Source organism: Neodiprion virginianus, chromosome 4 (genome assembly GCF_021901495.1).
Source record: "Neodiprion virginianus isolate iyNeoVirg1 chromosome 4, iyNeoVirg1.1, whole genome shotgun sequence".
NCBI classification, from domain to species: Eukaryota; Metazoa; Arthropoda; class Insecta; order Hymenoptera; family Diprionidae; genus Neodiprion; species Neodiprion virginianus.
The window spans coordinates 21,422,445-21,435,838 of NC_060880.1; the positions used below are offsets into that span (position 1 = coordinate 21,422,445).

At 36.3% G+C, this 13,394-nt stretch overlaps 2 protein-coding genes across 5 annotated transcripts; both read left to right on the forward strand.

The window, feature by feature from the left end:
- The first annotated feature begins 304 nt into the window (after positions 1–304).
- Positions 305–5,825, forward strand: LOC124303096 (protein THEM6-like). Of its 2 annotated transcripts, none has more exons than XM_046759899.1 (4): positions 305–457; positions 1,791–1,949; positions 2,972–3,186; positions 4,256–5,825. In XM_046759899.1, exons 2-4 carry the CDS (start codon positions 1,796–1,798, stop codon positions 4,490–4,492), a joined length of 606 nt encoding a protein of 201 aa, XP_046615855.1. In that variant the 5' UTR covers positions 305–457; positions 1,791–1,795; the 3' UTR covers positions 4,493–5,825. The 2 variants fall into 2 exon arrangements, with proteins under 2 accessions (XP_046615855.1, XP_046615853.1); XM_046759897.1 differs by having other exon boundaries at positions 307–457; positions 1,698–1,949.
- Positions 5,826–7,184: 1,359 nt separating this feature from the next.
- Positions 7,185–9,749, forward strand: LOC124303097 (protein THEM6-like). 3 transcript variants are annotated; one of them, XR_006907829.1, is made up of 4 exons: positions 7,185–7,434; positions 8,840–9,054; positions 9,154–9,447; positions 9,700–9,749. XR_006907829.1 is itself a non-coding variant. In XM_046759900.1 (4 exons), exons 1-3 carry the CDS (start codon positions 7,290–7,292, stop codon positions 9,388–9,390), a joined length of 597 nt encoding a protein of 198 aa, XP_046615856.1. In that variant the 5' UTR covers positions 7,185–7,289; the 3' UTR covers positions 9,391–9,429; positions 9,700–9,749. The 3 variants fall into 3 exon arrangements, 2 of the variants coding, with proteins under 2 accessions (XP_046615856.1, XP_046615857.1); XM_046759900.1 differs by having other exon boundaries at positions 9,154–9,429; XM_046759901.1 differs by having other exon boundaries at positions 9,154–9,395.
- The last annotated feature ends 3,645 nt before the right edge of the window (positions 9,750–13,394 follow it).

Sequence of the window (13,394 nt, forward strand, 5' to 3'; positions counted from 1 at the left end):
CTTCGTTCATTCTTGAAATATACTTCAATCTTGTGGAGAATTAACGTCGCAGACCCAATAATCACAGACATCTTCTTCAAAAAAGTCGGAAAATTGTTTTTTTTTTCAATTTAGTCATCGATTAGGAGTAGATTTTCGTCTACGGATAAAAGGCTTGAAGATTGGAATTCTCCGGATTCGCCTCGATGCGAATTGAATACCGGTACTATGATAGAATTGTTAAAAAACACCGTTTGAATGTCTTCGAACAAGTCAACCGGCTGAGACGTCATCGACTGGCGACCAGGCTTCGTAAGCCATATAATGACGTTGCCGCGTCCGTTATCTAGAAGAAATGGAACTCGGGCTTGAATCGAAACCTCGGCTAAGTCGCGATCAGTTGGCGATAGTCTTCCAGTCTGTGCAGAAGGCGATCGGTGTGCAGAGAGTGTCGTGGATTCATCACTTCGCTGATACAGTAATTTATGCAATAAATTAATAAATTAGCACTTCCAATATACCCAGATTTATTCATCACTGTCGTTTACTCGTTAAAAATGGAAGTACGAAAAAAACAAAGTGCCTGAGCAATACCTCAAATTTGTTTTCTCTAATGTATTTTTGAAAGAAGGCACCTTATATTCCGTCATTCCGTAAAACGATTTACCATTTTCGTATTTGACAATGAGCAATTCTATGCATGAAACGATTATGCGTTTTACCTAGGAATCTTTTGTGTCTTACAATTGGCAACACTTAGTCGTCACGCATTCGACTAACTGTATTGTTCGAAAGTTGTGAGTTAGGACGTTTTCATATATTATTGAAATGCTTCTTAACGATTCATGGACGAAGTTATGAAATAAAAATGAGTTTCAGCAAGTTTCGTGGCTTGCGATGTTGTATCGTATCAAATTTCTTTTGAATTCTTGAACGTACAATTGCTTAGATTGACAAAAAGTCTTCGTTCCGAACATGCATTGAGGCGTCAAATTGAAACAATAACTCTTCCGTTTCTCACAATCCTATTCTCAACATCGGAAGTATGTACCTGAGTACATATTAATAATTTATGTGCATCGGACTGTCTTAAAAAAAATCGAGTCGTCGAATTTGAAACAGCTTATACACTATGCCATAGAAGACACAAAAGGAAAGCCATTCCCAAAGTTTCATTGAAACCCATTCATATTTAGAGGTTGTTCTAATGATATATGCAATTTGCAATAAGAATTTTATTGCGTTGATTTACTACTTTACTATGACAATTTGTCGTTAAAATTTGGAGTACACAATATTCAATAGTTCAAAGTTAAGTGATATTCATTGAGTATTATAATGGTTAAACGCAATTTCGAAAGGGTAAATTTTCATTTCTTCAAAAACACGTTACGGTTTTATGTTATTAAATCATATCTTGGTATCTTTGGCAAGTTTTAGTTTAAAAATAATATACTGCACATAGAAAAATAATAATACCCCAAAAAATTTTAAATTTTAATCAACGTGTATTACAGATTTCACAATTAAATATTTTTCCAATTGTTATAGGTAACAGGCTAATATTCCTTTAATGTGATATTTTTTGAAACATCAACTGACAAACTTTCAGAAACGCTTTTATTTTGTATTTTTTTTTGCGACGTATTGAAGGAGCAGCTTCAAATTCGACAAGTCGATTTTTTTGGCACAGTCTAATTTGCATGTGTTTTTTTCAGTAAAAAATGACAGATTAACAAAAAAGGCGTTCCTCGGATCTGATTTGTTCCCTTCTGCTCAACTGTTACGGTTTGTTCACATTCGCTTTACAGCGAGCATGGTGTGTCTATTTTATAACATCCTTGCCATTGTGGCAGCGATGTACAGCCTTTTTGATGTCAACTACTTTGTTCGCCTCTTATTCACAACTCTCTGGAGAAGGATCATACCGAGAAAGAAGAAAAGGTTCTCTGAAGATATTCGTACTTACGGTAAGTTCGCAGTCTATTTTCAATTTTTGCCTAATGAAGTGACCGAGTATTCCAACTATTCAAAGCTCAGATTCTCGTGACTGATTTCAATCCATTACCAAAAGAACTCTGATGAAGTTCCCACTGATCGGCATCCTATTTGTATAATATTCGTAAGCTGGATATAATTTTTTCAAAAATAATGACAATAGGAAAAAAATTTGCCATCGTTGTTTTTTTGGATTAGGTTGTATATTTTTGCTGAGGTAACTAACAGCAAGTCTAGAGAAGTCCAATGTTGTACGAAACAGATGATAGCTCGACGATGTGTGGAATTATAGTTACTTGAAACACAAAAGTAAGATGGATTATTTTCAAGATGCAATAAACGTGACTTAAAACCATCTTTTGTTGGACTTGAAGCAATAAGTTCTGGTGTAAAATTTTGTGTCGTTTTTACCGAAACTTCGCATAAATTATTTGTAGAAAAAAGTGATTTGTATAATCGTTTTGACATGGAGTTTACTCCATACAGATATACAGTTTACCTTGCTTCAACGTTCCTTGGCATGCAAAAGAGCATGCAAAATGTAGTATCTGAATATCCGAACATTTTCCTTAAGAGGAATATCGTTTCACGACACTTCTCAACGATACTGTTAGATATATATTCTAGATACGAATGTGGTAAACAGAATCCATGTTGTATCTAGGTATTTTGAATAGATTTACTATTTTTCCATCGAAGAAGTGTCTACTTACTTACGCAGTTGATTTAGCATCGAGTTCAGTTGCGTCAATCATAAGAGTTTTTTTTTTTTTTTTAATAAAATTATATTAAACCTTCGAATACGTAATTTATAAATCACAACCATTAATTCATTTATGTGATACGGAGTTCGTCTGATGCATCGAACATTTATTGTTAGTGTGAATTTGTTAGATATGGCAATAGTTTTTATTTTTTTTTTATTCTTTACTTCATTGTCACGATTAGGTCAAACCTAGATATAGGATAGATGCAAAAACTCTCATCCTTGCAGGATTTTGCACTACCAACGACGTGGATTTCTTCATGACGCACATGAACAATGCACGATTTCTGAGGGAGCTGGATTTTTCTCGGATCGACTTTTACCACCGAACAGGGCTATACGAAGGTGTCGTCTCAAGGAAAGCTACCGTTCTTCAAGGCGCAACGACCGTCAGATACCGAAAGCCATTGCCGATTTTCGCATTCTACCAAGTTACGACAAGGGTAAATAAAAAACCTATCCAAACAGATATAAAATTTTTCCGATTACCACTACAGTGATAACCGTTTACAATATTTCTTCTCACTTCCTTCCCGATTTTTCAGCTGATCAAATCTCACCCGAATCATAGTCTGGTTTATATTCTTGCTTGCGTCATTTCACGACGCACGTTAACCCGCTTAAAATTCTATGATCTTGGATCTGATATTCCAACTTCAGTTGAAATATATTCACTCTGCGTTCAGTCTTCTTATCTCTGTGCTATGGTCCGTCCATCACAGCATAACTTACACCAGGTAGTCTGGATTCAGTTTAGCCCGAATGCCTTACGTGCACAGATCAATCCGATAGATACATTATAAATTTGCTATCAGTAAGCGGACTGATGATGGCGGGTTGGAGACAGTCAAGCTTGAAGGTTAAAGCAGCGTGTTAGAAAAATATCCATATACCTTCCGTACGAACATCCTGTTTAAACTGCCAAGCTCTGCTACGCTGAATACTTGCCGCCAAGTGTGCAACCCTAAAAAAAAATTGGTCGTAATGACCGAAATTTCAGGTTTAATATACATCCGACCAAACAGTATTTTCATACAGGCAAAAAATTTGGTTCACTTTACAGTGCATACAAAACAAAATGTTCAGTAATGTCGGAGAGCAAAGATTTTTGTTGCAACTGAAAATATTATTGTCTCGTTGTAATTTATGCTACATGAATTAAGTACCTCATCAAAATAACGACTATGACATTGTCAATTGACATGGTAGCTTGAGTTCTTTTAATATAACGAATCAAAATTCTGATACATGCGATTTTGGTGCCTTTTCCGCTTAAAGAAATTATAACATTCAGCCGATAACTAAATCGTAGAAATGGAAATTAGATGTACGCAAGCGAGTATGAAGAACTAAGCAAAAGTTTATTCGGTTAAAGTTCATTTCTAGTTTCAAAAAGAAAAACTGATTTCGCAGCTCTAGATGGTTGATGATAAGTCAGAAAACTGTAATGCAGGCGAATGAGGTTAGACATCTACTCAATTTTTCAACATTCATTTACGCTTTTTGTTTCAGTTGGTGTATTGCGACGATAAAGCAATCTATCTGGAGCACAAATTTATCACCCTTTCGGACAACTTCGTACGGGCAATAGCAATCAGCAAGCAAAATATAACAGGTCTGGAAGTAACAGTTTCGGAACTTATAAGCATCGTTGATCCGGAATCGCTCCAGCTGGAAGCACCGGAAGATTTGAAACATTGGCTGGAATACATCAACGCTTCTTCGGAGAAACTGAAAAAATCCGATTAGCGATATTATTATTGCATTTTTAAAGTAAATTTTTAGACCAAGTTTTGTACGAAGTGATGATTGCCATGTTGAGTAAGCCATTCTGCGCTCTGTTATGGACATGAGTAATTTGCATTAACGGACAATATTCGCAGTATTCACACTTGCATGGAGTCATTTACAATCCTTAGTTTATGGGGTAGTCCAAACGAATGTGAACAAGTTTTGACCCCCACTCGTACCGAATTGCTTACCGATTTATTTCCTACTTCTACTCCACCAACTATACATGTTCTAATTTTTTCAGATTTTGTAAACTCGTCATTTAGATTTTGGTATTTTAGATCTCATCTTCCACAACTCGAAAACTATGCATTTGGGAAAATGTTGTATGGGGAAAACATTGTGTTTTCTTTTTAATTGGTCAAAACTAATTTTGGCAGAATTTTTCAGAAATCGTAAGTCATCGTTTTCAACGAAAAATGCACAAAAATCGATTTTTCTCACAAACTGCATTGTCAAAAAATATTCAACTTCTTGTGGATCTTCTTTGTCTGAACAGGAAACTTTTTTACTACTGATGCAAAATGGACCCGACCGTCATTTGGGAGTTACGCTTCTTTTTGAACATCAACGTGAATGTTATCGGATTGTAACATTTGGCTGCAACTTTTCTTCAATCTATTTTCCATCCGATAAAATGGACATTGATGTGCAAAAAGAAACGTATTGTACAAGTTTTCTGTTTAGTCAAAGAAAATTCGTACAAGGTTTGAAATTTTTTTAGAACGTATTTTTTTAGAAAAATCAGTTTTTGTACGTTTTTCGTTGAAAACGACGACTTACGATTTCTGAAAAATTCTGCCAAAGTTATTTTTGACCATTTAAGAAGAAATCACAATGTTTTCCCCTTACAACTTTTTCCCAAATGCATAGTTTTCGAGTTGTGGAAAATAATATCTAAAATACCTGCTTGGCAGGTATATTCCTAAACTGCAGGTGGAAGAAATTTAAAAAAAAAAGTAAAAAATGTAAATTTGGTGAATTAGAAGCTGAAATGGGGAGTTGGGGTCAAGACTTGTTAACGTTCATTTGGACTATTCCATATGTATTATGATTTCACTCCACTTCAAATGAGAGAATTTTCAATGTACAAAAAACAGACATGTGTGACAGTCGTAAATAGAGTGAGTCAACCAACCAATGTAAAATGACCAATGAAGCTTTCGCTCTAAAATATACGCATATAGTTGATCGTAGCAACTACGTAACTATGTAATTATAGCTTAAAAATAAGAGACTTGGTAGAGTTAATGTACTAATAAATTACCCGCCTATTGAAGGCGTTTCCATATTACAGTCATTGATTAATCTCCAAATACTGGTACAGCCATCCTACTTTTTAGAAAAATTCTTCGAAAGTGAGCTGACACGGCTCACTATACGCATTATTTTTCTACTGTTAGTAGTTTTAAGATTTCAACCTATCAATACAATAGCCTAAAAAACAAGTTAACTTTAAATACCGGTATGATTATATGAGTGCACAGTGATTACAAAATCTTTAAACATTCTCTTCAATTCTTCGGTGGTGTCTAATCGCGTCGTTTTTGTTGTCTTTTACGAAATTCTGTCTTTCAAGCACCATCTATTGACTAAAACTTAACATTGATATCGGACGTGCGAACTTTTTGCTTTTGAAATTTGAATTTCTCCCGAAAATTTATTTATAATCAGGATATTTCCACCGTATCGTTTGTAAATATCATTAATAAGACGATATTTTTTACGATATGAAAATCCTCTTGACGATTTTTCAAACGTGCAAAGCTGGTACTATTCTGAACGTATAGATTTTTATTAACTTTTCACGAAGAATATCTTAACAGGTAAATCCATATTTCATGTTTAGAGAAAAAAATCTGCTCGTTCGCAATTAAATGGGGCATTCCACGCCAACTCAGTAAACGGTTGACCGTGACATTGTTTAATTTCACTTAGGATTTTTCCTATGTTATATCTACGATTTACTGCGAACTATGAACTAACGATAACAGGCAAGTATCAGGCATAATTCTAAAGTTTTTTATTATTAAGGTAAAATTTATTTTCATTCAATAACAGCTGTCGTTTGACCGTCACCCTACGAATAATAAAGATTTCCTATGCGCACTTTACGTTTAAATATGACAAATTTTAGACGAATGCAAAATTCAGTAGCAAAACTTTTGTTGAAATTGGAAAGAACCAAAGACTTCTCAAATAACACAGAAGTTTTCCCACTTATATTCATTTACCAATTCCACGATGCAAGGCGCTCGTAGTGTAAAACACTGTACGAATATTGATTACACGATTTCTGATTTATCATCTAGTTTAAAGTTTTATTGACTGATATATCGGTAGATACGGAAGATGCTAAGCTCATGAAAATTCACTGTAAATGTTAAATTTCTCTAAAGATAGAATATGAGTTGTTATTTTTATAAAGAGCTTGCGAGCGAGAGAGAGTTTAATATAGTCGATTGTTTTTTATAGTCATTGGAAGGGTCGAGTCTAAGTGCTTGCATTTACCCAATTTTCACTACAACGTATCAAGTTATTAAACTTCGACGACAACGTGCCCTTTAAACTCAAGAAACCTGTTACAGGAGCCGCAAGTTAATAGGATGCGACTGTTCGCCATATTTAAATGCTGAGCCGTCGGCAGTCTTTGAGCAACCGTTACGTGGTGAACATCTACAACTTGGACGTAGAAAACTGCGGTGCCGTCTGGTGAATAGAAGATAATTTTCCGTAGCCGCAAGAGATATTCACAATGTTCTGCTACTGCACCGTAGCCATAGTTGCAATTCTGTATATGCTTTTTGACGTCAATTACTTTCTGAGAATAGCGTTCACTCTCAGTTGGGGAAGGCTTTTTCAAAAAAAGAAGAAATTGTTCGAAGAGACGACTATTCACGGTAAGTCTTTTAACGTACCTCTTGTTAGAATCAGGAATATTCTTTTCGTGTATATAATATTTCCCCGGTATTCGTTTCTTGACAATATTTTTAATCAGGGTTGTCTTACAATACCTGTCTTTGATGTTCCCTTAGAAACAAACTAAAACAAAAAACACTTTGAAATTTGCTCGAAATCTTATTCTTCGCTGATCGAATTGGTTTAACGTTTCTTAGCGATGAATGTCCTTCTTACTAAGTTACAAAACAAGAATGACATTTTTAATTTAATACAAACTCACGAATCGTACTTTACACACTAATGACTTTCCAAAACAGAGTGCAAATTATGCCCGCTAGCAAAGTTCATTGCCTGTTTTCAAATTCAAGTTATACAGCTCGCTTTTGCTTAAGTATAAATTACTAGAGGTATAATCCCATCGCTTTAATTTACCGTTACACGAAAACTGTGCGTGTGTACAGTACCGTCCAAAAGTCTGCGCTCATTTTCCGTCATTAGATCTCTTGGTGGAAAGGAGGTATAATATAAATGAATGATCCAAGTGGCATTTGAAGGTGAGAAAAACGAGAAAGCTTCATTACAGTCTTCTCAAAAATTCTCTTCAACTTTTTTTGCGCTTATTATGAGCTGTTCAACATCTTTCTTATTGGGATGCGTATACTTTTATCATTCGTAAGTAATTTCGTGGATAATAGCAATACGAATTCCTTCTGCGAGAGCGGCGAAAAATAAAAATTAAGCATTGTATTGTTTTGATGAAATGTATCACCGATTTTTTTGTCAAGTTGTCCAGCTTTTTTTACGGAAATTCAGTACATGGAAAATGCGTTATAACTCTAGATCCATAATGTTCAAAATAAAATGGTACGAGAAAATTTCGAAAACAGAAACAATGAAACAAAAATTATAATGAAACCGGTTCGTTTTACTCTCAAATGTCACTTGGATCATTTATTAACGCCTTTTTGTGATCGAGATTTTTAGTTTTCTATTTTGACGGCAAATTCGAAAGGTAAACTTTTGCAATGTACTATACCATCATTTCTTATGCATGTAAGTTTCATCTCAGCACACACGGTGTAACGGTTATTACAGTCAATATGATCACGTAGAGAAAGAAAATGCTCATCTTCGGTTACAGTGCAGAGAAACTTTTGGAATGTGGTTTTGATGTTTTTTGACATTCTTTGACTACTGAGAAAATTATCTAATTATGGTTACGGTCATAACGAACCATAATTCGCGTAACCGTACAACATTATCCATACATTCACATGTATAACATATATTATAAGTTATAGTATCCTTACACGTTTTTCTCGATTGTTAATTCTGCTCTGATTGTTATTCAGATTAAATTTTCATTTTAAAACTCGCATATCGTCTTGCCTTTATTGCAATCAGGCATATGCACGACCCAGGATGTAGACCTCTTCTTCAGAAACATGAATATCGCAAGGTACGTCAGAGAACTGGACTTCGCCCGGTTCCACTACTACGACAGGTCTGGAGTATACGGTGCGATCCATGCCAAAGGCGGAAGCGCGGTTCAAAGTGCCGCATCTGTACGTTACAGAAGAGCACTTCCAATATTTACTCCGTACAAGGTCACCACAAAGGTCAGCATCCACGTTAACATTGATCGGATATTCAGTATGCTCGCATATGTATGTATAAACATAGGAGAAATTGCAAGCCACTCACTTTTATTTTTTTAGTTAATTTACTGGGACGATAAGAATTTCTACCTAGAGCAGCAGTTGATCAGTTTGCCCGACAATTTCATCCGCACGATCGTTTTAAGCAAGCAAAGTGTAACCGGTCTTAAAATCCCAGTATCGGAAATCATCGCCAAAGTCGAAGAGGGAGCAAAGAGGCCGGAACTATCGAAAGATTTAAGACTGTGGCTGGAATCGATGGAGGAATCCTCGCAAAAATTGAAGAAACAGAATTAACGGATGTAAGAACATCGTTGATAAGTATTTATTCGGAAGGTGCGTCGATCGTCGCAGGTATAATCTGAAATTCTAATTGATGTCAATTTTCAATCCCGGAAGTAGCCTTGTCATGGTTATTCAATCGCTGTAGATACTGTAGATCAGATAATTTGGAAAAATATTTTGTCACACATGACGTGTGAATGTTCAAAAAGAAGTTTATAACCGATTCCAAAGATGGACATCTTGATTCGTAGTTACAAGTAAAAATAAGATTTCAGAAATTTCAATATTCTCACTTACAACGACGAATTTCCTTCTTTTCAGTTTGATCGTCAGATGAGTCTACCGATCTACGTACGCTACTTATCGTGTGACAAATAACATATGGACCAATTTATTCGTCACGTGGTAATGCTGTTCAATGTCAAGGGTATACTTTACTTCTACTCGTTAAAGTTTGATTATTGCATTTGTTAGATATATATATTCGGTTGTTGGATTTGTACGTTTTTGTTACATTTGTATTTCTGTTTTAAAAAAAACTTTGACTGACTTGAAAACGGATTGTTAGTGACATACCTCACAGCCGGGTACTACAAGTACCCAAATTTCCTTTTGTACTAGCTATAAGTCTCACAGTCACCCTTCTCGATAGACTCAAAACAAGAATAGTGAGTTCGGGGTCGATTTAACGATTAATAACATGGCCACCAGATATGAAACTGTACTTCAGGGTTTATTGGACAGGCTTTACATTCAATCAATCAGTAATCATTCAACGCTTGTGTCAACTTGGGTAATTTTCTAACGGTTATCCGTTCAACACTAAAACACTAAATCCGGAAAGATCGAGTCTTGGGCCATATAATTTAATTACCACCTTCGATATTGGCTGCACCTGATATCGAGCAACGAACTGTCGAAGAAACCTTTCTCTCACATCAGTTTTCACTGTTTGTTTACATGACATGAGGCGTGCAAGTGTAATAGAGTTGAAGGGTGTATTCGGTGTACAGTTCACTTGAAAATAATGTTCAAGCAAATACATTGGGAAATATAGGTGTATCGAAACACTTTATCCGATGTTAATAAAGTTGACCAAAGTCAAAAAAGTCTCCTCGCCATGTGGAGAAATAGAAAAAAACGTCGAATTTTCTTGGAAATAGTCAATTGGTTATCAAATTTTTTTCAGACATTGTACATACTGATCTGAATTGTTTCAACAAAGAAACTATACCGTCCGTTCCATTCAAATTAATCATTGCTCATTTTTTTTTATTTTTTTGTCAATAAGTTATTTACCGGCGGTTTAAAATTCAAGTCTTATTACCGCTACGATTTATCGTAAAAACTTATTGATTGTGAGTCAAATCAATACGAATTGCAATGCAATGTAATTACTGATTTTTCAATATGTTTATGTCACGAAAATTTATCTCGGATGACTTGTGTAGACTTCATTTATTAACCAAATGTCTTACGTCTTAATCAGTGAATTAAAAAAACAAGGTTGTGCCATGATATGATCTACTTCAAATTTACCATTTTAGTTATATGCTCTTCAATTTTCTTTTCTCTCCCTTTTTTTATTCTAGGAATGGCACAGTTTCTCGTTGAAACCTGACAGAACTTGATTTAAATATCATCTTCAAACTTCTGTTTCATTATTTTTCCATTTCAGACTGTACACCGGATACATTCTTAACGTGGAACGTCGTTGCGTACGTTTTGTAATCCATCTGGACCACTGTAGAAGGTCTTGAACGTCTGTTGGTCACGGTTACCGTGACACAAATGCTTATCTTATCTGAAACCTTGTTAATTGCCCGCGCTCATTAGGGTGATAACCACAGTTTAAAATCACGGTGACCCAGAAATTTTGCAAAATTACCGCGCTCATTCTGGCGGATGCCTGACGCGGTATTCTGCGCATTTTCCTCATCAGTTCTTATCTTTTCCCTATAAAAAAAAAACCAAAACTGCAAACTTAGGGGTCCCCTATGGTTTATCTGCTTCATTCTTGATAAAAATTTTACAAATTTACATAATTAAATATTTGCTGCGCATTCGCGTATCAGTTTAATTAAAAGTTGTCCCACAGTCGAGATAATTGATGATAGAACGCGTAACGATTGCAATTTGATTCACTCTGTTACCATCAAACTATCTAGTTTCACTCGAAAACAATTTTCAAATCTGACAACTGACTGCAATCATAATTTGCCGTTGCTATTTTCATCGTATTCGCAGTAGTGCTCGACTTCCTGTTTGAATGTCATTTGAGTTGCCTGCCGAAAACTTTCATTAATTAATAATATATGTCGGAGTTATTAATGGGGGATAGAGGTGATCGGGAGAGTCACTCATAATTTCTTATTTTTCTCTCTTCTTTTATTCTTCTTCAAAAAAAACTAACACTAATGTAGCAGCGGGTAGGTGTGTGGGGATTTCGAGACGCTCTGGGTCCTTCACGCTCGAGCCTCTGACTATCACTGCTCTCTCGTCTCTCGACTTCCCCAAGGTAAACTTTAGGATTCGACTTAGATACCTTACCCACCCCTGCTACATTACGAAGATCGGAACTTAATAACAATACTCGTGTGGTCTAAATCAAAACAAAAGCACTACGACAGTTACGAGCGTCAAGCGGTGAGGCTGCCGGCTTCTTGCGCCGACATATATGTATAATAAATATCACCAAAAGTATTTGACTAGATAATACCAAGCATTCGTAATTTATTAAATACGTTCGTCCAGCGACGAGTTCCACGTCACATTCTTGTCACGTACTCGGCCCGAGTTAACCCTTCGCAAAGAGATGCATCCGCTGCTTTGTCCCACCGCTGGGGAGAACCGATTAAGATATTATCAATTCCGAGGATTGTATGTGATCAAAATATAAACCATTTCACAATAATCTTGCCGATATGTCGCGAGTTTGAATGTAGAATTAATCTTGTTCACGGAAGGTCGCACAATTGATTAGTTATTCACCAGTATTAAAACATTCGCTCGTTAAAGCTCGATCGGGGTCGGATGCCTAGTGCAACTGGTTTTTGCGCTTGTGCGCTCGCTTACTCGTTGTCAGTGTTTCACGAGATGACATTGTTGTAGGGGAGACTGGGGCACGATGGACTCTCCAAAGAATTCTGGTATTTGCTTCACAGTGTACAGAATGAACACTGTCTTTGTGCATGTGACGCAAACCGAATATGCCAAAGATTTTTTATATATAATACTACAAATCACGTTTACACATGCATGTAAGTATAAAGTATTGTGATTTTATGACAATGAATTTCGTCAAAAAATACCAAAGAACAATCAGCTACGTGCTAAAAGATTTGAAACACAAAACACAGCAATTTTAGCTCGAACTGAACGACGTTATTGTCATGTATTCCTATGTATACAATGCCAACTACTCACCAATTGCACTTTCTTGATCCTGGTCGTCCGGTTTTTGACCGATTCAGAATGTTATCTGAAGCATGCATATTGGTTTGATAGTACAAAACATGACGTTTTCAACAATCAAACTTGTAAACTTGAAAATTAGTCCGGAAGGTCACAAGTCATTAGGTCAAGGACCTGGACAGCAAGATCTATCGAGCGCTTATCCTGGAGGTCAAGGTCCATCAGATGGAGGACCTTGACAGCCAGAACTACGAAACATTAGTCCTGAAAGTCAAAAGTCACCAGGTCGAAAACCTGGACATCCAAAACTACGGAGCGCTTGTCCTGGAACTCGAGTTGCACCTGGAAGCGGACCCGAAGCGCGGGATCCGGGAGGTTGAGGACCCGGTACTCGAAATACGTAGCGGAGCCGAAGCGCGGGATCCGGGAGGTTGAGAACCCGGTACTCGAAATTTGCGGAGCGCGACTCTCATCCGTCCGCTCTACTGCGCGGTTGTTTCCAGACTGAGGAATTCGGCTAGCTGATTTTGGTCGTTACGATTGCTATAGATCAATGACGTCAAGAGAGAAAAAATTTTGGGTGACGTCACTTTCTGAACATC